We start from the raw sequence: 24,835 nt of genomic DNA, 5'->3' as shown, positions 1-24,835 counted from the left end.
TTGTGCCATGATAACCGACTATTTGATGTCTGAAATTGAAGCTCGTGATCTCGGCGGAATTCGGTTTCAACAAGACGGCGCCATCGGATCAATCATTTAGTTTATTGAGAGAACACTTCGGTGGGCAAATAATTTAACGTTTTGGTCCGGTCGTTTGGTGTGATATCACACGGCTAGACTCTTTCGTGTGTAGATATGTAAAGTTTAAAGTCAATGTGGACAATTCCGCTTCGATTCAGGCCTTGGAGCAAAACATGACGTGTGTCATTCGCTAGTTACCAGTCGAAATGCTCGAACGAGTCATTGAAAACTGGACTCATTGGATGGATCATCTGAGACGTAGTGCGACCAACATTTGAAAGAGATTATCTTCAAAAAATAAATGCCAAAGAATTTTCTCTCGAATGATAAAAATTCCCCATTAAATTTGAAGTGAATCTCGTAATTAATCACCCTTTATATATGATCTTGCTTAATTCATTAAGTTGGGTTTGTCATCAACTATGTGAGTCTCATCTCTTTTGACATTTTGCCATATATAATATTAAATTTGTCATGAAGTTTGTAACACCCAGAAGGGTCAAAATCTAGTTCTTATATGGAAACTATTTTATTTTAAAATGGTGTTATAGCTTTTAGTAGTATGTACGGGGCTTTAATGGTAGGGAACTTGTCGACAGCGCCACAGACCCCAACAGAGATCTATTATGAGCTACAACTATTGTTGGACGGATTTCTTCAAGATTTCAACCAAATATAGGCGAATAATTTCAACATAACTCACTCAATCACGTAGTCACCTTATCAGGTCTATAAGACTATGTCATATACATATGTATAAGTATATATGTTATATGCAGTGTTAGATGGAAAAAATTATATTCGAAAAATTCATTCTCTTGCTGGCTTCTGAGATCAGAATAAATGAAAGCAATGACAAGACACTTTTACTCTTGAGCATCTAGGTATTGGTATTCTTTACTCGAAGACAGCTTAAAGAGAAGATAAAGATTTAATATGAAGTAAGAATTATCTTATCAACGTATATCTCTATATGGCTCTTTCAGTTTCTTTATTAGTTTTTTATAAGCGCATCAAGAAAGCATGAAGAATATTTATGTAGTTTTATAGTCAGTTCATATATAGTTTTGACTGCAATCCAAAACATTTCTACTTGTAAATGATTAATTAATCATTGAATAAGCTAAGCTTGGAAGTAGAACTGCATACCGGCGTTTAATTATAATAAAAAAAATATATATATATTATTTATTTATTATTATTTATATTCATATGAAAGCACTAATGTGTCTACTTCATCGTAATCACTTCGCACGCTTGGGAGTCAAATCTGATGCAGAGATAACGCGGCTTATTTCCTAGCCGCTTATTTCATTACATACCATACACACGTATATATGTACATATATATAAGTATATACATATGTATATAAAGTAAAGTATATATATAAAAGTTTCTATTTTGAGTAATTATGCTTACGTGTTGCGTCTATTCGAGTATATAACATTTTATTTACCTTTTTCCACGATTTAAATAAGCTCCGACTGAGCGATAAGGGCGCCTATAAGATGCCTGTGAACCCCGAAAATCAGCTTCATTCCCAGGCAGTCGCTTGATAGCAGTAGACAATTTTGTGGTTTTTAAAAACTAAAAAAAAAACAAAAAGTTATAATTTAAAATAAATATAATAAATGTGTTGTTGATTCGAGTTGTGGTTTTCTGCGCTTCGTGTTGAAAAAAATACTGTGATAATCGGCTGTGGTTTCTAAAAAATTCTATAAAATAGTTGCAGTTACAAAAGTTCCACACATTTTTACAATCTTTGGTGCTGTGTATAACAATTAAAGTTTTGTGCGTTAGTTATTGTACGAATATTAGGAATTTGACAAAATGGAATTGCCAGCGCCCGAGCAATTGAAGCAATCGTTATATGTGCCGAATAAAACGCTGATGGGACCCGGTCCCTCCAATTGCACACAGCGTGTACTCGATTCGTTAAGCAATCCAGTTCTGGGACATATGCATCCAGAATGCTTCGAGGTATGTACATACATATACATTTATTCGATTATAAGTTTTGAAACAAGATCAAGTGCAAGGGACTTTTGAGAATACTTAGAAAACGGACTTGTTCACACAAATACTATAACCTAAAGTGTTATGGATCTTTATCTCTCTTATTACGACCTTGTTTATCAAAACACGCTTTAGTCTATGACAAACGAGTCGAATAAACCTTAAAATTGCACCCGAGTCTTAATCATTGTTCTGAATAACATGTGACCGTGGCATTTGACCCTAAAAACGACAATTGATTGACAATAAGTAATGTAAAAAAATGCCTTCCATTCTTCTTATTTATTGGTTATAGCCAAGTTTACAACAGTGCCCCAGTCGTTCCTCCTTTTCGCTGTTTGGCGACAATTGGAGATTCCAAGTGTAGTCAGGTCTTACTCCTCTTGATCTTTTCAACGGAGTGGAGGTCTTCCACTTTCTCTGCTTCCCCCCGCGGGTACTGCGCCGAATACTCTTAGAGCCGAAGTGCTTTCATCCTTATATCTCCATCATTCCTTCGACTGAGGTATTCGCCGTTGCCAATTTGCAAAGAACCATAAATCTTCGGCAGAATCTTTCTCTTCGAAGTTATGACTGTCAGCAGTGACGTCAGAGCCAAGACGCAAGTGCCGCCTTTTGCATTTAATTAATATTTATTTGATAACCGAAAGCTTCAAAATCTCAAAATCAAAAATTAAAAGAGCTATACACTTTTCGATTCGAAATGTCACAGTATACAGAGCTGTTAACTGAGATACTGAAAATTTGTTGAGATTGAAGAGAGTGTCACTACTCTTACTATCCATGATTAGCAATAAGGGCACCAATTTATGAGTTCTTTTCGGTGATTCTTATGTGCCTTTAAACATTATGAAATACTCGTATATATACTGTTTCTACAGAGTAGAGAAGAATATTCCGCTAAAACGTATTGTTACGAATTTACTGCTTGCTAGTTCACTTTGTTAGGTTCGTATCTCTGGATTGACAAATAAAATCAACACTGTTTAATTTAATTCAACAACTCTTTATTTCACAACTCGTCTACACTATAGCAGTTTACTCTTAGCACTGATCGATTACGTTGGCGCTGCCACGGCTTATATAGCCACGCACTTCTCGCTGATGCCGACGTGTCCTTCTAGAATATTGCGTCTGAAAATTACCAGAACATAATGCTATACGGCGCCAGACTCAGCAATTGTTGAAGTAGACAAGCAGACAGTGCGGCGCCAGATGTCTATTGTTTCGACAAGCAGACAGCCGCGGCGCCAGATGTCTACAACAAGACAAATGCTATTCCATATACCTACAGCTATTGTTCATAATAAGGGATGCATATAGCAATACAAATACAACTTAGTACTACTTGTGGAACACTCCCCTCCACTAAAGCCTAATCGTCCGGATTAGGCACAAATCCTCTTGAACCAAATGGGGCGAGCCTCTCCAAATGTACTACTTTCATTTTACATCGTGCTTTTCCATTTCTTTGTATGCGGTATACCACGTCATTAAGTCGTTTCATCACCATATAGGGTCCTTCCCAGGCTGTCTGCAGTTTCGGGGACAAGCCTTTCTTTCGAAGTGGATTGTACAACAGGACCAGATCACCTTCTTCAAAACCTTTTGAATTTGCCGCTTGATCGAACCGGTCCTTCATCTTATTGCTCATCAGATGCGTATGCTGTCTTACCATTAGATGCAATTTATTCATTTCTTCCTTTAAGGCAGAACAATAATCTCCATTATTTCTTACAGCTGTAGGATTCGTTCCAAACTTAAGATCAGCAGGGAGTCGCAGATCAGATCCGAAAATAATCTTTGCTGGCGTGTAACCAGTTGTCTCGTGCTTCGCTGAACGATACGCCAGCAGGAACATCTGGATGCACTTGTCCCAATTCCGTTGATCTTTATCAACGATTTTCCGCAGATGTTCTTCGAGCGTTCGGTTGAATCTCTCCACCATTCCATCTGATTGTGGATGTAACGCTGTTGTCCGTGTCTTGTGGATGCCCAATAATGTACAGACTTCTTGGAGAATGGAAGATTCGAAATTCCTGCCTTGATCTGAGTGTAATTCGACGGGCACTCCGAACCTTGTTATCCAATTTTCTACAAACGCTTCGGCTACTGTCTTCGCTTCCTGGTTTGGTAAGGCATATACTTCTGGCCATTTACTGAAATAGTCCATGACAACCAGTAGATATTTGTTTCCGGCCGTACTGGTTGGGAACGGACCTGCAACATCCATTGCGACTCGTTCAAATGGTGATCCCACGTTGTACTGTTGTAGCCTACCGCGACTTTTGGCTTTAGGACCTTTAGCTGCCATGCACTCTACGCAATTACTTATCCATTCTGCTATGGAATCTCGACAACCGATCCAGTAGAACCGTTGTTTAATCTTCTCTATAGTTTTTGTAATTCCAAGGTGCCCTCCACTAGGTCCATTGTGATATTCTTTCAATACTTTTGGGATCATGGACTTCGGTACTATGATCAGCAGACGAGACTGTTTGCCATCTTCGCTTTCCCAGGTACGATGAAGGTATCCATTAACGAGGTTTATGCTGTTCCATTGGGCCCAATATGCTTTTGCCGTTGGACTCTCGTTACTTATTTGTTCCTTTGGTGGTCGTACCCCATTTTCTTTGGCTATTATCAGCTTTGCAAGATCAGGGTCCTCCAGCTGATTGATTCTGATGCGGTGAGGAGTCCAATCATCCTCAGGTTCTATATTCAGTAATCGCACGTCGATTATATCTTCTTTTCCCTCTGATTTGGAGCAATGTTTACATTCCAGTGGGCAAGGGCGACGTGATAATGCATCCGCATTTTTGTGGTGAATCCCCTTTCGATGTTCCGTTTCGAAGTCGTAATTCTGTAATCTTTCGATCCATCGTGCAATTTGGCCTTCCGGATTCTTAAACTGTAATAACCATTTTAATGCTGCATGATCAGTCCTCAGCAAGAATCGTTGTCCATACAAATACTTGTGGAAATGTTTTACACATTCCACCACAGCTAGTAGTTCTTTTCGCGTCACACAGTAGTTTTTCTCTGGTTTCCTGAGCACTCTGCTGTAATACCCAATTACTCTTTCTTGTCCGTCGATGAGCTGAGATAGGACACCTCCAATTCCATAAGCGCTCGCATCTGTATCCAGGATGAATTTCTTTCCAGGTATTGGATAAGCTAACATCGGTGCCGTACAAAGTAGTTCTTTCAGCTGCTCAAACGCTTTTTCTTGTTCCAACTGCCATACAAACGGGCGATTCTTCTTTGTTAAATCATGTAAACTTCTAGCCACGTTCGCAAATCCAGGTACAAAACGGCGGTAATACGTGCATAAGCCGAGGAAGCTGCGGAGTTCATGTATGTTGGTGGGTCGAGGCCAATCTTTAACTGCTTTTATTTTTCCTTCCTCGGTGTGAATCCCGTCAGTTGACACTTTATGTCCGAGATATGTGACCTGCTTCTTCCATAATGAACACTTTTTGGGATTCAAGCGTAATCCGGCTGATGCTATTCGCTGAAAGACTTCCTCTAGATTTTTCAGATGATCATCAAAACTTTTTCCCATGATGATAATGTCATCAAGATACACCAAACATGTCTTCCAGTTGAGTCCTTTTAACACATGTTCCATAAGTCGCTCGAACGTTGCAGGCGCATTACATAACCCAAATGGCATCACAAAGAATTCCCATAACCCGTCGCCCATACTGAAAGCGGTCTTTTCGCGGTCACATTCATCAATCTCGACTTGCCAATATCCACTTTGTAGATCCAATGTAGAAAACCATTTCGCTCCAGACAAGGTGTCTAATGTATCGTCGATTCTTGGTAGAGGATAACTGTCTTTCTTTGTGACATCATTCAACTTCCTATAATCTACGCAGAAACGGGTGCTACCATCTTTCTTTTTAACTAAGACGATAGGTGAGCTCCATGGACTTATTGAAGGTTCGATTACACCGTTTTTGTGCATGTCTTCAATAATTTTGTTAGCATCCTCACGTTTTGCTAGTGGAACCCTACGCGGAGCTTGTCGGATAGGTTTAGCGTCTCCAGTATTTATGCGATGTTTGACAATGCCGGTTCTTCCTGTGTTTCCTTCGTTTGCAAATATGGATGCGTATCTTTCTAATAGTTTTTCTGCTTTTAATTTTTCATTCCCATGCAGTTCGTTCAGCAAATTATTTAGGAGTGAAGGACTTATCTGCTGTGGCTCAATAGTAGGCTTCTGTTGTGACCGTTCGCATCGTGCTATTGCACTTATATTCTGGCACTGTCCAATTACTGCTCCTTTCTTCAGCCTTATAGGCGTGTTGAATTCATTCACTACTCTGACCGGAATGGTGGCGTCTTCTCTAGTTTTCACAAGCGTTCTTCCTACCAATATGGGTGTATCTATTTTTGTTGGTTCCACAATCCACAATTCTTCAGTCCCACCTCTTCCATTCATTTTAGCCCAAACAATCGCCTCAGATTTTGGTGGAATACTCTGTAATCCTCAACAATCACCCTCTTACTTTCAACGTTGGTCACATATCAGGTGTTTATAGGCATCTCCATGTTCTGGCAAAACAGCATTTGCTTGTTTAAATCCAAAGTAACCCCGTGATCAATCATGAAATCTACTCCCATTATAATTTCATCCGTGATTTCTGCTACGATGAAGGTGTGATTAACTTCCAGGGTACCAATCATCACTTTGCAAAACACTTTTCCCGCGACAGCTGCTTCCTCTCCGGTGGCCGTTCGAAGCTTGCAACCGACTAATGGTTCAACCGTTCCTCTTACCACATCCGGTCGGATAATTGAATGTGTGGCACCAGTATCCAAAGCAAGCGTTGACAGTCGTCCATTTACGATACGTCCGATTACTCAATTGAAGAACTTCTGATTTCAAATTTTCTTCGTCATTTTTAGCGTGCTTAATTCGTCTTCCAATTTTGAAAATTTCTGTTGCACTTGTGTATTATTTTCTGTAATCTGTTGTACCAAACGCTTTTCTAACTGCGTATTATTTTCAGTCATTTGTTGCGTAAGGCAAGACTTTAACTGTGATGTATTTTCAGCTATTATTTGCTTCATAGCCACTAACAGCATGTTCGTGTCTATACTTGATGATGTTCGTTGTTCTTCTACTTTTTCTTCTACCTTTGTAGAAGTTTCTGGTCCATCAAATTCGAACTCGTCCACATTAATTCCATCCGCTTCCATTGCTTCACGTAATCGTGCCTGCAGATCCGCCTTTTGCCCGCTTATCGGCAAATTACGCTCCTCCAGTTCCTTTTTTAATTGCTGAATTCTCAATTCTCCGAATTTAACCATCTTGAATTTGGATTATTTGACAATCCCACTTCTGACACCAATTGTTACGAATTTACTGCTTGCTAGTTCACTTTGTTAGGTTCGTATCTCTGGATTGACAAATAAAATCAACACTGTTTAATTTAATTCAACAACTCTTTATTTCACAACTCGTCTACACTATAACAGTTTACTCTTAGCACTGATCGATTACGTTGGCGCTGCCACGGCTTATATAGCCGCGCACTTCTCGCTGATGCCGACGTGTCCTTCTAGAATATTGCGTCTGGAAATTACCAGAACATAATGCTATACGGCACCAGACGCAAGCAGACAGTCGCGGCGCCAGACTCAGCAATTGTTGAAGTAGACAAGCAGACAGTGCGGCGCCAGATGTCTATTGTTTCGACAAGCAGACAGCCGCGGCGCCAGATGTCTACAACAAGACAAATGCTATTCCATATACCTACAGCTATTGTTCATAATAAGGGATGCATATAGCAATACAAATACAACTTAATACTACTTTTTGTAACAGTATGCATTTAAGAAGGGTTTTCGCATTACCGAAAAGTCCCTTACTTGTATAACAATAGTCTATTATTTAATTTTGATACCTTAAATCCCCCGAAGGGGTCGACTGTCCTCTCAAAAATTAATTTCTCGGCTTATAAGACCCTATAGTTTCTTAGCAAGCTTCATACCTTTCTCATGATTCCCCCTACCCCAAACAACAATTTATTAATATAGGGTGATTTTTTAAGAGCTTGATAACTTTTTTTTAAAAAAAAACGCATAAAATTTGCAAAATCTCATCGGTTCTTTATTTGAAACGTTAGATTGGTTCATGACATTTACTTTTTGAAGATAATTTCATTTAAATGTTGACCGCGGCTGCGTCTTAGGTGGTCCATTCGGAAAGTCCAATTTTGGGCAACTTTTTCGAGCATTTCGGCCGGAATAGCCCGAATTTCTTCGGAAATGTTGTCTTTCAAAGCTGGAATAGTTGCTGGCTTATTTCTGTAGACTTTAGACTTGACGTAGCCCCACAAAAAATAGTCTAAAGGCGTTAAATCGCATGATCTTGGTGGCCAACTTACGGGTCCATTTCTTGAGATGAATTGTTGTCCGAAGTTTTCCCTCAAAATGGCCATAGAATCGCGAGCTGTGTGGCATGTAGCGCCATCTTGTTGAAACCACATGTCAACCAAGTTCAGTTCTTCCATTTTTGGCAACAAAAAGTTTGTTAGCATCGAACGATAGCGATCGCCATTCACCGTAACGTTGCGTCCAACAGCATCTTTGAAAAAATACGGTCCAATGATTCCACCAGCGTACAAACCACACCAAACAGTGCATTTTTCGGGATGCATGGGCAGTTCTTGAACGGCTTCTGGTTGCTCTTCACCCCAAATGCGGCAATTTTGCTTATTTACGTAGCCATTCAACCAGAAATGAGCCTCATCGCTGAACAAAATTTGTCGATAAAACACATTTCGAACCGAACACTGATTTTGGTAATAAAATTCAATGATTTGCAAGCGTTGCTCGTTAGTAAGTCTATTCATGATGAAATGTCAAAGCATACTGAGCATCTTTCTCTTTGACACCATGTCTGAAATCCCACGTGATCTGTCAAATACTAATGCATGAAAATCCTAACCTCAAAAAAATCACCCGTTACAATATGTATAAATGAATTTGTTGTAAATATATAAAGCACATTTGTATTTGTTGTATAAAAATATAACATCTGCAGCGATACAGTCATGCGGGCTGACAGACAATTTCGCTCCGCTTCATATAAAAAAGTCCCTGATAACTTAGCTGCCTATATCTGCTTGCCGCCATTGACTTCTGATCCCAAACTGTGTTGTCTTACAAGGCGTTTTCGTCGGAACTCTTGTAGGAGTGAGTACATATATTCCGACGCTGATCGATCGGTTTTCAATAATGGCAAAGAAGAAAACAAAATGATGTAAACAAAAAAAGTTAATGACTCCAGCAATCTTCTTGATCAGTACAAAGTCTGAAGATTTAATTCGGTTATTTAAATGTTGTATCGTTTCCTCTTATGAATGAATTGAACTTGTTATTTCATTACAGTTTTGAACTCAACCTAAAGTAATGCATTCCTTTTAGGAAGTTGTGTTAAAAGTAGTACTACTGTTTATTAACAAATTAAATAGAAGACAAAGTTGAGGTAGCATGTCTGCACCTCATGCATAGCGCTTCTATAGATTCGATTTATGTTGTTCCCTAAGTAATATTGTGGAAGCACCAAGCGATTTCTGCTATATAAGCGACTACTTTGAAGTAACCAGGTTTGACGGTATAGGTGAGGTCAAGAAAATGTCTGACTTTAATCAGTCTTAATTTAATTCTGCAGAGTTGACAGTCCTAGACCGGATAAAACAAGCCAGGTCCATTCCGGTTAAGTAGACCCGACTGTCATGGGAACGACTTTAATCGGTTTGTCAAGTATATGCGCTCAGTTTTTGGGATATCAATCTGAGTTTTTGCACTTTGGTCCTCAAAAGCTGCTCATTTGCAGGAACTGACGATATGAGACCACTATGGCATATAACTGCCAAACAAACTGATCGATCCAAATCAAGTCCTTGTAAGGAAGACTTTTTTATTAAACAAGCTACTTTCACAGATTTCACAGATGTTGATGTCCAAGGAAACGCCGCAATCTCCACACACATTCAGTTCAGCTCCGATCGCATACCACACTCAATGTCCGTTCAAAATTACGATTAAGATCTTTTTATTTCCTTTTATGCTTGTAGTCCTTGGACGGAAAAAAATCCACATTAGTTTCGGTCCTGATCAGATCAATCTAACTTTTATGCAAACGTAAGGCTAAATTTTTTAAGCGTTCTCATCAATGTCAGCCACTAGTAGTTCGAGGAAATTCGAATACGCGTACTCTTGCACTCGTACTGTTTAATAAAATCGTAAACCGAGATCTCTACCAATATTTAATACTTACGATAATTTCATTTACTTCCAGATCATGGACGATATCAAGGCAGGCGTCAAATACCTTTTCCAAACGAAAAACACTGCTACAATGTGTATTAGCGGCTCGGGACATGCCGGCATGGAGACAGCTTTTGTTAATCTCGTGGAGGATGGTGACGTTGTGCTACTCGCCTGCACCGGTTTGTGGGGATATCGTGCCGCCGAAATGGTTAAACGTTTAAATGGCGATGTGCGCTATGTGGAGTCACGTTTTGGTCACGCATTGTCACTGAAAGAAATCGAATTCGCCTTTGAGGGACACAAACCTCAAGTTTTCTTCATTGCACAAGGTGATTCCTCGACGGGCATTTTGCAGCCACAACTAAAGGAAATCGGTGAGCTTTGCGAAAAATACAAATGTCTTTTCGTGGTTGATACAGTCGCCTCACTGGGTGGCGTTGAATTCCTAATGGATGCCTGGAAAGTTGACATGGCCTATACGGGTTCACAGAAGGTGCTCGGCGCACCTGCCGGCATTACGCCCGTCTCATTCAGTGATCGTGCCATCGCGCGTATAAAAGCACGCAAATCCTACGTAAAATCATACTATTTTGATGCGTTGCTCGTTGGACAATATTGGAACTGTTTCGACACGCCACGTATCTATCATCACACCATTTCTTCTACGCTTTTATATGGACTGCGTGAAGCATTGGCACAGTTTTGTGCTTTGGGTCGCAAGAATGTGATACATCGCCATCAAGAGTGCTCACATCGGCTGCAATGTGGTGTGGAGGAGATCGGATTGGAAATGTTTGTGGTGAAAGCCAATGATCGTTTGCCCACCGTAAACACCATCAAAGTGCCAGCGGGTGTGGAGTGGCAAAAGGTGTCTCAATATGCGATGAGAAAGTGAGTGCGGAAATATCTCAATTAATTTAAAAAAAAAAATTAACTTTTTGATTTTTTCAGATACAAATTGGAGATCAGTGGTGGCTTGGGACCCACAGCCGAACAAGTCTTCCGTATTGGACTGATGGGCGCAAACGCCACTTACGAACGCGTCGACTTAGTACTCAACATTTTGCACGAAGCCATACAAAGCACAAAATTTGTTGAAAAATCCAAGATTTAACAGAAATATTGATTCTAAATTACTCATCCGCTGTCGTATATGCCTATATATTCCTATTAATTTAGGCTATCCATTAATTTTGTTACTTTCCTATACAGATCCATCGTAATACTCATGCATATAGTTATAATTATAGAGTAAATGCAAAATATTTGAAAACGAATCTAAAAACTAATATTTGAGGATCTTGTCCTCTCCCCGTGAGTTACGGGCTAGCAACTTGAAGATTTTATTGCGGCTATTTTGGAATTTTCCGCAGTCATCGGGTACAGACAGTAACAGTTGTTGTAACGGTTATCTAGTCCCTATTAGGGTGGTAAGATTCAGATAAGTTGTCGTCGAGTTCATCTAATGGTAGGCCCAGGAAACGCGCTGTTTTGACGAAGTCAGACCATAGGGAGAGGTGTGTCAGATGTGTAAGGTTAGCTGGGCTTGCAAAGAGACGGTTGGGGTCATGTGGAGCGTCGTTGCTTTCTGGACATATATGTCGGGATCGATTCTGTATAAGGAGGAGTTTCGCCTGCTACATTATCCAGAACGTAGGTGCGCAATGTCACTCTCAATTCTTGTGGCAACTCGAGCACGTCGTTTGTAATGTGGTGGTTTGATGCCAATTAATTCATTCACTGGGAGGAAGTCGCTGAAGCTTATAGCTCCACTGTGAATGGCGATCAGTGCATGTCTGGAGTTAGTTGTTATAGTCCGAAATCTGGTCGGCGTATTGTCTTATGTCGTCGATGTAGTTGAGGAAGGACGGTTTGAAGCTCCTAGGAGCCGGTTCCGCTTCAAGCAGGTGTCTGCAGTGATGATTTCTACGAAAGCGCCCCAGCACAAACTGCTTGGCGAGAAGTTTATTATGCTCCTTAACTGCGAGCAAACGGAGCTCGCTGTGCGGATGTTCGATAGGAGACATCAAAAGGCATCCCGTTATAGTTCGGAGTGCAGTGTTCTGACATATCTGAAGCTTCCTCGTCTGCGTTTCACTGCATCCAGGTGGCCATATAGGTGCGACGTCGTTTAGGACCGCCTGTGCGATTGCCTTGTGTGTTGCCAACAATATTTCTTTGCCTTTTCCCCACGTGCTGCCGGTTAGCGACTTGAGGATTTTGTTGCGGCTCTGTACTTAAAGGCCAATATTTCTGAAAACAAATTCCTTAAACGATATCATTGATTGCCTCAAGCCTACACATGTCTTAAATTGAAGTTTCATTCATAGAGTAGTATATATTTAAATATAATATTTTCTGCAGCTGACTCACTATCGAACTCCAATTTTAAGTCTTAAAACTTGCAGCATATTTTTTTGTGGGACAAAATCAATTCATACATCATAAATGCGAGAAAACTTACAAAAAAATCGGATCTTTCAAGACTCTTTTGTTTCTTGCCTACTTCTCTGACATCATGGAATGTATATGGTATATATTTATATTACTGTACATATTACATTAGGGGTATTCTCTTGCTCTTGTAAAACCCTTGCATGGTGCACGAATTGCAGAATTTTCCTCTGGGTGCAACGGCACAACAACAAACACACGCAGAAAATTATTTGCAACGGCTGAAAAATATATATGTCAGACGAAAACCCATGTTTATTTTCGTGCAATGACATGTTAAAATATAATTGCAACCCTGTTTTAGCTGTCATTTTAGATAAAGACATATTACGCCGTTAAATAGTTGAGGAAGGTAAATTTTAAATAGATTTTATAATTTCTACCTAAATTATGAAGATTTGTTATAGATTTATATTATATAGTTATAGATTTGTTATTTTGTTTTTATTTTATTAAGAATGAATGCAGAAGATGCGCCAATTCACAATAGCAATGCACAATAGTCATTAAAATGACTGAATCAGCCTTTCATATATCACTAGATTCTGCAATGGGTGCCCTCGTGCCCTTGTACATATATTTCGGTATAGGATTTTTGCAATCTGCAATCTTGCCAGAGTAAGAGAATCGCCCTATTATATTTTCCGAATATAAAATTACTCAGAGTTCTATATTGTTCAAATTCTATACTTTCATCTACATATATAAACTTTGGTGCCACGGAAAAAAATCTTTCCCTTTTCATTTTAGATTGGTTTTTACCATTCAAAGAGGGTCAAGAACGCGTTGACGACGAACCACGTCCAAGTAATGATCAACACGTCAATAAAGTAAAGCAATTGGTGTTTGAGAATTGACGATTAACAATAATGTTATCTTATTTGCATCGTTGGAATATCTGAAGGATCAGTGAAAACCATTTTAAAAGATCATTTGGGCATAAATCCCTAAATTTTTTCGAAATACGGCGTCGCGAAACGCGAAACAATGCTTTCCGACTATCAGGCTGTCATGAAACGTATTATTACTGTCGATGAGTCTTGGATCTATGCTTACGATCCGGAAACAGATGATCAATCAGCCGAATCCGTCAAGGCATTTTAAAAATCAAGGTTATGTTGTTTTTTTGCACTCCGAATTTCTTCCGACCGATCAAACTGTCAACAAGGAGCATTATATGAATACGTTATTTACGCGAAGCTATTCTTAAAACGAGGCCGAAATTATGGGCCGAAAACTCTTAGTTTTTGCACTACGAAAATACGCCCTCTCATATTGCATTGAACCAATATCATGCCGAAACCATCGTGTTTGCCAGATTTAACTCCGTGCGACTTCTGGCTATTTAGAAAACTCAAATGACCGCTCTAGGGAAACCGTTTTGAGTCAATAGAAGACATTAAACATGAAACGCTATGCGCATTGAAGGCTATTCCGGAAATTAACTTTAACAGTTGGTAAAGTTAGTCGTTGGCACAAGTGTATCGGGCCAAGGGGACGACATAGATTTTGAAGAATAAATTAAGTATTTTAAAATTAGGAGCAAAGTCTTACTATGCTTTTGTTCATAGTGGTAAGTAACCGAGGATCGATTCTATGTGGTTCACTGAATATATTAAACTCATTATTGTGATCTTAATTATAATTGCTTTGACTGACAGACGGAATTAATGTCGGTACTTGACAGATTTAGGTGTTATATCAATTACGCCTGGTATGTTCGACTTGGTTCATGATAACATAGGAACAACAATTTTTGCTCAGATCAAAGGCAAATGATAACGAAAATAAGAAAAAAGATTAACATCGGTTGCAACTAAGCTATAATACCCTTCACAAATACCAAAGATTCCATTCAAGATTCTACATATAATCCAAATAGCGACTTGATCTGAACAATTTCTTTGAATATTGTAGCTTGTTGTCTTGTATAAGATTCCATGCTAATTTCGTGAAGATATCACATCAAATGAAAAAGTTTTCCATACAAGCACTAGATGGCAGTTATACTATATGCTACAGTTCACTGATTTCGGCCGTTCCGTCAAATGAACAGCTTTTTGATAAGAAGAGGACGAATGCGAAATTTTAGATCGGTATCTCAAAAACCTACCTGAACTAGTTCGTATGTATACAGTGGGACGGGCGGACAGACTGAGAGGCTAATTAGCTCGTCACCCTGATCATTTACATAAATATACTTTGTGTGGTCTCTAACATTTCCTTTATGGTACTACAAACATCGTGGCAAACTAAATACGAGGGCTGCTATATATATTTCTGGCCTAATAATGAAAATAGGAATATTTATCAACGAAAATGGTTTTACTCTTTTTCAAAATATTCTCCATCAAGATTTATACACTTTTGCATGCGCTCAAACCAATTTTCGAAGCACTTTTTCCACTCCGATTGAGACACCTCCAAAACATGGTTTTTGAATGCTTCAACAGCATCTTCTGGCGACGAAAATCGTTGACCACGCATTATTTTCTTGGTGTGGGAATAAAAAGAAGTCATTGGGTGTCAAGTCAGGGCGGTACGGCGGATGACCGTTTTGGCCGGTCAAAAAGGGGCTGCTTTGAGCCGATGTGTGAGAGCTCGCATTGTCATGGTGCACAATGATTCGTCTTCTCTTGTTCGTTTTCCGAATTTCTCCGAAGACTTCAGACAAACAAATGGTGGTGTACCACTCAGAATTGACCGTCCTACGTTGCTCAAGCGGAACAGTCGCCACATGACCAGTTTTGCCGAAGAAACAGGCGACCATTTGCTTCGAAGTGCTTCTTCCACGAACAACTTTCGTTGGATTTGGCTCGCCTTGGAAGACCCACACGGTCGATTGCTGTTTTGTTTCGGCCTCATACGCATAGATCCATGATTCGTCACCTGTGACAATCTTATAAACGTCTTTTGAAGCACCGCGATCGTATTTTTTCAGCATTTCTTTACACCAATCCACACGAGCCTTTTTTTGAGCGATTGTCAAATTGTGCGGGATCCAACGAGAACAAACCATTTTTACGGCCAGGTGTTCATGCAATATCGAATGTATGCTGGTGGGAGAAATGCATAGGCATGCCTCTATCTGAAGGTATGTTACATTTGGTTTCAACAAGAGGGCGCCACTTTCCACACATCAATCATTTAATTTATTGAGAGAACACTTCGGTGGGCAAATAATTTAACGTTTTGGTCCGGTCGATTGGCCACAAAGATCCTGTGATATCACACGGCTAGACTCTTTCGTGTGTAGATATGTAAAGTTTAAAGTCAATGTGGACAATCCCGCTTCGATTCAGGCCTTGGAGCAAAACATTACGTTTGTCATTCGCTAGTTACCAGTCGAAATGCTCGAACGAGTCATTGAAAATTGGACTCATTGGATGGATCATCTGAGACGTAGTGCGACCAACATTTGAAAGAGATTATCTTCAAAAAATAAATGCCAAAGAATTTTCTCTCGAATGATAAAAATTCCCCATTAAATTTGAAGTGAATCTCGTAATTAATCACCCTTTACATATGATCTTGCTTAATTCATTAAGTTGAGTTTGTCATCAACTATGTGAGTCTCGAGAAATTACAGCTTTTAGTAATTTTCACGGGGCTTTAATGGTACGGAACTTGTCGACAGCGCCGCAGACCCCAACAGAAATCCATTATGTGCTACAACTATTGTTGGACAGATTTTTTCAAGATTTCAACCAAATATAGGCGAGTAATTTCAACGTAACTCACTCACTCATGTAGTCACCTTATCAGGTCTATAAGACTATGTCATATGTGTATAAGTATATATGTAATATGCAATGTTAGATGGAAAAAATTATGTTCCAAAAATTTATTCACTTGCTGGCTTCTGAGATCAGAGTAAATGAACGCAATGGCATGACACTTTTACTCTTGAGCATCTAGGTATTGGTATTCTTTACTCGAAGACAGCTTAAAAAGAAGATAAAGATTTAATATGAAGTAAGAATTTTCTTATCAACATATACATATCTCTATATGGCTCTTTCTGTTTCTTTATTAGTTTTTGAAGTTATACTTCTTATACGACGCCGGAAAAGGTTGCGATAGATTCTGGTTGCGCAACCTTCCATATAAAAGTAACGCAAGGTTGCGCAACCTCGCTCCATCCATATGAATGTAACGCAACCTTGTCTGCGAAGATGTGCGAGCAGCAAGCGAAGCGGTGACAATCGGCGATCGTGTTTTCGTTTCTTTCGGCACAGCTCGGCTTTTCTACCAACAACACAATGTTGCCATTCTTATGCTTATGCTGTTGATGTTTTTGTTTTCGTAGAACAATGATTCAATTTTTGGTTGGTGACATATTCACATGTGTGCGCATAAATATGTTTGTATGCTTGTGCATTATTGAAGTTATACTTCTTTTTCTTTCGTTTGTCTTTCATTTCTGCGAATTCTCAACTATTTTGTGTGACTTTTAATTGAAATACTCTGCGTTGGCCTTTCAGAATCACACAGAATCATTTCTGTGGTTTTTGAAATCGACCCACGAGGACGAGGTATATCGTTTTATCTGGGAGCGTGAGATTTAAGAAAATCGTTTACAAGGGATAAAACGACTTCTGAGTGGCGATTTTAATGAATAAATTCACAGAATAATTTCTGTGCTTTTGGAAATCGACCCACGAGGACGAGGTCGTCCTCGCTTACAAGGGATAAAACGACTTCTGAGTGGTGATTTTAATGAATAAATTTCTTTTGGTTGAAAATACTCTGCGTTGGCCGTTAAGAAGTTAAGACTATACTTCTAAGAGATCACAGCAATATTATGTATATGTTTATACATATTATGTATGTATATGTATGTATATTGCTGTGATAAATTTATTGCGAAAGCAAATGTTCTACAAAGTATGTATATTTCTATACTTAAACAAAATTATTAGAACCATCGTATGTTTCTTGCATGAATGACCAAATCATACTTAAGTCAGCGCAATCTAAGTGTCAATGGTGATGTTGGTGGTAAGCGGCTAGAATGTCACGATGTGAACACTGGTTCGAATCTCAACAGAATTTCTTTTTAAATTTTTGCTTTTTAACATCGTATACTATACTAATAAATATTTTTTTCTTACTAATAAAAAATAAATTTATGACAGCAATATACATATACATACATAATATTGCTGTGATAAATTTAATTTCTATTAGTAAGCAAAAAATTAAAAATAAATTTGTTAAGACTATACTTCTCAGGGCATCACAGCAATGTTATGTATATGTATATACATATTATGCATGTGCGCGCATTGACTTGCATGTTCATACATTCATATATACTTATACATATGTATGTACATATATTTGCATACATTGGCGAAAAAATAATGCACAAGCATACAAACACATAATAAATTTATAAAATGTGAATTTAAGTTTTCTAGTTTTCTTTTATACTAAATGATATGCATTTCTGAATATCACTAAGAAGTATAACTTCATCCGCGCGTAGGGACTCCACGCACCTTTTTTTTTTTTTTAACGGCTGAAATATAGCCAATGTTGTGAAGCGCTCGTCGTGCTGTCCATTCACTAACGTGCTTATTTTTGGCAACTAAAGTATTTTTCGGTGTAATGGTCTTATTCTGCCTCATTTCTGCCATCATAAGACGTGCATCCGCATCGGTCAACAGTTTGCGGCAGCCTTTGGTTTACTCTTTGGGAGCAGTATGTCGTCTTTTTTGAACGCAAATGACCACAGATAGACTAATATTTAACTCCTTGGCTATTTCCCGAGATGAAGCACCATTATTTGTTAAGGAAACTACATTATTCTCCACATCACACGATAACTTTTTCATTTTTTTAAATACAGAATATTATTGCGGTACACTTGATATAACACTTTATTTATTACTAATCACACGTTTTTACACATAAATTTGCATTACTGGGTCGTAGACGATAGCAAACAATTCAAAACTAACGGTATAAACTGGCTTTATGCTGAGTACATACAAGAGTGCAAAATTGAGTGCATGCGAGTTATTTTTGTTATGGTTTTTTATCTCTATGAATTTGTTGCTTTATGTTTTGAATTTTTTGTTGTTTTATTTAGAATGGAACAACGAATAAACGAAAAAATATTTGTTTTTATTTTCTTTGTTATTACTTATTTTATCGGACATAAAAGTAAAGAAATGAATTATGCACTCATTTGTGCACGCCACTGTATATAAAGTAAAGTATATATGTCAAAGTTTCTATTTTGAGAGATTATACTTACGTGTTGCGTCTATTCGAGTATATAACTTTTTATTTTCCTTTTTTTTCCTTGTGAACCCCGAAAATCAGCTTCATTCCCAGGCAGTCGCTTGATAGCAGTAGACAACAGGCACGTAGCCAGGGGGGGAGCTAGAGGGCTGAAGCCCTCCTATTGTCAGTGAAATAGCAAATTTATTTAGAAACCATTCAAATGCAAACACAACTTTCCAGGACGTTATACAGAAGCACGCACCAGAAAGCAAAAAAAGACGACTTGTTCGCCTTTGTGAAACAAGGTTTATAGAAAGGCATGAAAGCATTATAAGCTTTGTGGAGCTTTTCAAATTCATTGTACTAAGTTTGGAAATAATTTCGAGTAAGACATGGTCCATTTCGTCTAAAGCATCAGCCTTCTTAGCAGCGGTAGAGAAAAGCGATTTTTTGCTAAGTCTATTGTCTGTGAGTCTGTGAGCAATTGTTCAGCTTAACGCTGCCACTGTCTGTGCAACTCCAAGAAAAATGTATGGATTTTGTATCAGCAATGAACCGAGCCAAAGAATTAATAAGAACTCTGCACCAGATAAGAGAAACAGCGGATGGTTTTTTCAACGATATTTTCCAAACAGCATCACAAATGTCTAAAGATCTTTATGACATAGATCTTGTAGTGCCTAGAGTGACTTCGCGTCAAACTACTAGTGCTAATCCACCTTGCACAACCCCTGAAAGCCACTTCAGAGTTACAATATTTATTCCATGCGTTGATGCTCTGATTCAAAACATGACAGAACGTTTATTAGTGAATGAGGATATACTCTCGTCATTTCAAATTCTACTCCCAGGTTTTGCTGCAATTGATAATGCCGAAGAATTAAAAAATTTAACTATTTACTTCGAGGAGCAAATATCAATGACAGCATTAAAATCAGAGTATCGATTGTGGTGTGCCAGCTTATCAACAATAGATCCAACCATATAAGTGTTGAAATTACTGCAACATTGCGATGCAACGTATTTTAAAAATATTCAGTACCTGCTTACAATTTTACCAACTCTTCCAGTGAGGACCGCTTCCTTCGAAAGAACTTCTTCAACCTTAAAAAGAATAAAAACTTTACCACGCAGTGTGATGGGCAATGAGCGGCTGAGTGCACTTGCTGTTATTGCAGTGCACTTGGATATTAAAATAGATCCAGATGAAGTAATTAATGATATGGCAAACAAGAAGAAAAGAAAAATATTACTTATTTAAGTTACAACTACCAAATAATTTAAGTAATATGTATATGAATTTATATTGTTTTTTTTTAATAAATAGAAAATTCAAAGTTTATATATGTTTTTACTTCAGCCCCCCCCCGAAATGAAAAGCTGGCTACGGGCCTGGTAGACAATTTTGTGTTTTTTTAAAAACTAAAAAAAAACAAAAAGTTATAATTTAAAATAAATATAATAAATGTGTTGTTGATTCGAGTTGTGGTTTCCTGCGCTTTGTGTTGAAAAAATACTGTGATAACGGGGTGTGGTTTCTAAAAAATTCTATAAAATAGTTGCAGTTGCAAAAGTTCCACACATTATTTATAATCTTTGGTGCTGTGTATAACAATTAAAGTTTTGTGCATTAGTTATTGTAAGAATATTAGGAATTTGACAAAATGGAATTGCCAGCGCCCGAGCAATTAAAGCAATCGTTATATGTGCCAAATAAAACGCTGATGGGACCCGGTCCCTCCAATTGCACACAGCGTGTACTCGATTCGTTAAGCAATCCAGTTTTGGGACATATGCATCCAGAATGCTTCGAGGTATGTACATACATATACATTTATTCGTTTATAAGTTTTGAAACAAGATCAAGTGCAAGGGTATAAATGACTTTTGAGAATACTTAGAAAACGGACTTTTTCACACAAATACTATAACCTAAAGTGTTATGGATCTTTATCTCTCTTATTACGACCTTGTTTATCAAAACACGCTTTAGTCTATGACAAACGAGTCGAATAAACCTTAAAATTGCACCCGAGTCTTAATCATTGTTCTGAATAACATGTGACCGTGGCATTTGGCCCTCAAAAAGACAATTGATTGACAATAAGTAATGTAAAAAATTGCCTTCCATTCTTCTTATTTATTGGTTATAGCCGAGTTTACAACAGCGCCCCAGTCGTTCCTCCTTTTCGCTGTTTGGCGACAATTGGAGATTCCAAGTGTAGTCAGGTCTTACTCCACTTGATCTTTCCAACGGAGTGGAGGTCTTCCTCTTCCTCTGCTTCCACCCGCGGGTACTGCGCCGAATACTCTCAGAGCCGAAGTGCTTTCATCCTTATATCTCCATCATTCCTTCGACTGAGGTATTCGCCGTTGCCAATTTGCAAAGAACCATAAATCTTCGGCAGAATCTTTCTCTTCGAAGTTATGACTGTCAGCAGTGACGTCAGAGCCAATTGCATTTAATTAATATTTATTTGATAACCGAAAGCTTCAAAATCTCAAAACCGCTTTGAAATTAAAAGAGTTATACACTTTTCGATTCGAAATGTCACAGTATTCAGAGCTTATAACTGAGATACTGAAAGTTTTTTGAGATTAAAGAGAGTGTCACTACTCTTACTATCCATGATTAGCAATAAGAGCACCAATTTATGAGTTCTTTTCGGTGATTCTTATGTGCCTTTAAACATTATGAAATATATACATATGTATGTATACTGTTTTTACAAAGTAGAAATATTCCGCTAAAACGTATGTGTTTAAGAAATGTTTTCGTATTACCGAAAAAACCCTTACTTTAAAAACAATTATCTATTATTTAATTTTGATACCTTAAATTCCCCGAAGGGGTCGACTGTCCTCTCAAAAATTAATTTCTCGGCTTATAAGACCCTGTAGTTTGTTAGCAAGCTTCATAGCTTTCTCATGATTCCCCCTACCCCAAACAACAATTTATTAATACAAGATGTATTTGTTGTAAATATGTAAAGCACATTTGTATTTGTTGTATAAAAATATAACATCTGCAGCGATACAGTCATGCGGACTGACAGACAATTTCGCTCCGCTTCATATAAAAAAAGTCCCTGATAACTTAGCTGCCTATATCTGCTTGCCACCAATGACTTCTGATCCCAAACTGTGTTGTCTTACAAGGCGTTTTCGTCGGAACTCATGTAGGAGTGAGTACATATCGCTCATTTGTTGCAAGACCGGCATAAGTCAAAAAAATCGATTCTCCAGAAAACGCGTTTAAAGTTTTCAACTGACTACAACCTTACACGGTGACTCCAACTTTACACCTCTTCTCAAGCGGAGCATATAAGAGGTATTCATATGAATTTTTCACTCAACATGAAGTATGATATAACGAACAATTCTGCAGCATTAACTCCAAAATCACGTTTTTTGATTTATGCCGGTCTTGCAGCAAATGAGCGATATATTCCGGCGCTGATCGATCGGTTTGCAATAATGGCAAAGAAGAAAACAAAATAATGTAAACAAAAAAAGTTAATGACTTCAGCAATCTTCTTGATCAGTACAAAGTCTGAAGATTTAATTCGGTTATTTAAATGTTGTATCGTTTCCTCTTATGAATGAATTGAACTTGTTATTTCATTACAGTTTTGAACTCAACCTAAAGTAATGCATTCCTTTTTGGAAGTTGTGTTGAAAGTAGTACTACTGTTTATCAACGAATTAAATAAACACAGTTGAGGTAGCAGTCTGCACCTCATGCATAGCGCTTCTATAGATCCGATTTATGTTGTTACCTATCTAATATCTTGGAAGCCACCAAGCGATTTCTGCTATATAACCGACTACTTTGAAGTAACCAGGTTTGACGGTATAGGAGAGGTCAAGAAAATGTCTGACTTTAATCGGTCTTAATTTAATTCTGCAGAGTTGACAGTCCTAGACCGGATAAAACAATCCAGGTCCGTTCCGGTTAGGTAGACCCGACTGTCATGGGAACGACTTTAATCGGTTTGTCAAGTATATGCGTTCAGTTTTTGGGATATCCATCTGAGTTTTTGGACACGTTCTTTGGTCCTCAAAAGCTGCTCATTTGCAGGAACTGACGATATGAGACCACTATGGCATATAACTGCCAAACAAACGGATCGATCCAAATCAAGTCCTTGTAAGGAAGACTTTTTTATTTAACAAGGTACTTTCACAAAATTAGGATGTTAATGTCCAAGGAAACGCCACAATCTCCACACACATTCAGTTCAGCTCCGATCGCATACCACACTCAATGTCCGATCAAAATTACGATAAAGATCTTTTTATACGCTTTTATGTTTGTAGTCCTGGACGGCAAAAAATCGACATTAATTTCGGCCCAGAACAGAACAATTTGACTTTTATGCAAACGTAAGGCTATACTCTTCAAGCGTTCTCATCAATGTCAGCGACTAGTAGTTCCAGGCAACCTTAATACGCGTACTCTTGCACTCGTACTGTTTACAAAAAATCTTAAAACCAAGATTTCTACCAATATTCAATAATTACGATAATTTCATTTACTTCCAGATCATGGACGATATCAAGGCAGGCGTCAAATACCTTTTCCAAACGAAAAACACCGCTACAATGTGTATTAGCGGCTCGGGAACTGCCGGCATGGAGACAGCTTTTGTTAATCTCGTGGAGGATGGCGACGTTGTGCTACTCGCCTGCACCGGTTTGTGGGGATATCGTGCCGCCGAAATGGTTAAACGTTTAAATGGCGATGTGCGCTATGTGGAGTCACGTTTTGGTCACGCATTGTCACTGAAAGAAATCGAATTTGCCTTTGAGGGACACAAACCGCAAGTCTTCTTCATTGCACAAGGTGATTCCTCGACGGGCATTTTGCAGCCACAACTAAAGGAAATCGGTGAGCTATGCGAAAAATACAAATGCCTTTTCGTGGTTGATACAGTCGCCTCACTGGGTGGCGTTGAATTCCTAATGGATGCCTGGAAAGTTGACATGGCCTATACGGGTTCACAGAAGGTGCTCGGCGCACCTGCCGGCATTACGCCCGTCTCATTCAGTGATCGTGCCATCGCGCGTATAAGAGCACGCAAATCCTACGTAAAATCATACTATTTTGATGCGTTGCTCGTTGGACAATGTTGGAACTGTTTCGACACGCCACGTATCTATCACCACACCATTTCTTCTACGCTTTTATATGGACTGCGCGAAGCATTGGCACAGTTTTGTGCTTTGGGTCGCAAGAATGTGATACATCGCCATCAAGAGTGCTCACATCGGCTGCAATGTGGTGTGGAGGAGATCGGATTGGAAATGTTTGTGGTGAAAGCCAATGATCGTTTGCCCACCGTAAACACCATCAAAGTGCCAGCAGGTGTGGAGTGGCAAAAGGTGTCTCAATATGCGATGAGAAAGTGAGTGCCGAAATATCTCAATTAATTAAAAAAAAAATCACTTTTTCAATTTTTCAGATACAAATTGGAGATCAGTGGTGGCTTGGGACCCACAGTCGATCAAGTCTTCCGTATTGGACTGATGGGCGCAAACGCCACTTACGAACGCGTCGACTTAGTACTCAACATTTTGCACGAAGCCATACAAAGCACAAAATTTGTTGAAAAATCCAAGATTTAACAGAAATATTGATTCTAAATTACTCATCCGCTGTCGTATATGTCCTATCAAATCCATTACTTTTGCTTCTTTCCTATACAGATCCATTGTAATACTCATGCATATATGTAGTTATAATTATAGAGTAAA

General features: G+C 38.6%; 2 protein-coding genes and 1 pseudogene across 3 annotated transcripts; all 3 read left to right on the top strand.

The window, feature by feature from the left end:
* The first annotated feature begins 1,604 nt into the window (after positions 1-1,604).
* Positions 1,605-18,979, top strand: LOC125777877 (alanine--glyoxylate aminotransferase-like). Of its 2 annotated transcripts, XR_007422439.1 has the most exons (4): positions 1,605-2,062; positions 10,419-11,281; positions 11,342-17,379; positions 17,516-18,979. XR_007422439.1 is itself a non-coding variant. In XM_049453996.1 (3 exons), exons 1-3 carry the CDS (start codon positions 1,913-1,915, stop codon positions 11,502-11,504), a joined length of 1,176 nt encoding a protein of 391 aa, XP_049309953.1. In that variant the 5' UTR covers positions 1,605-1,912; the 3' UTR covers positions 11,505-18,979. The 2 variants fall into 2 exon arrangements, 1 of the variants encoding a protein (XP_049309953.1); XM_049453996.1 differs by having other exon boundaries at positions 11,342-18,979.
* Positions 17,326-17,451, top strand: LOC125777989 (small nucleolar RNA U3; annotated as a pseudogene).
* A 1,499-nt stretch (positions 18,980-20,478) lies between the features above and the next one.
* On the top strand, positions 20,479-24,835 carry LOC125777878 (alanine--glyoxylate aminotransferase-like). Its single transcript, XM_049453997.1, has 3 exons — positions 20,479-20,892; positions 23,624-24,486; positions 24,544-24,835. Exons 1-3 carry the CDS (start codon positions 20,743-20,745, stop codon positions 24,704-24,706), a joined length of 1,176 nt encoding a protein of 391 aa, XP_049309954.1. The 5' UTR covers positions 20,479-20,742; the 3' UTR covers positions 24,707-24,835.

This window comes from Bactrocera dorsalis, chromosome 3 (genome assembly GCF_023373825.1).
Source record: "Bactrocera dorsalis isolate Fly_Bdor chromosome 3, ASM2337382v1, whole genome shotgun sequence".
Lineage (NCBI taxonomy): Eukaryota > Metazoa > Arthropoda > Insecta > Diptera > Tephritidae > Bactrocera > Bactrocera dorsalis.
This window is presented reverse-complemented; position numbering and strand designations above follow the sequence as displayed.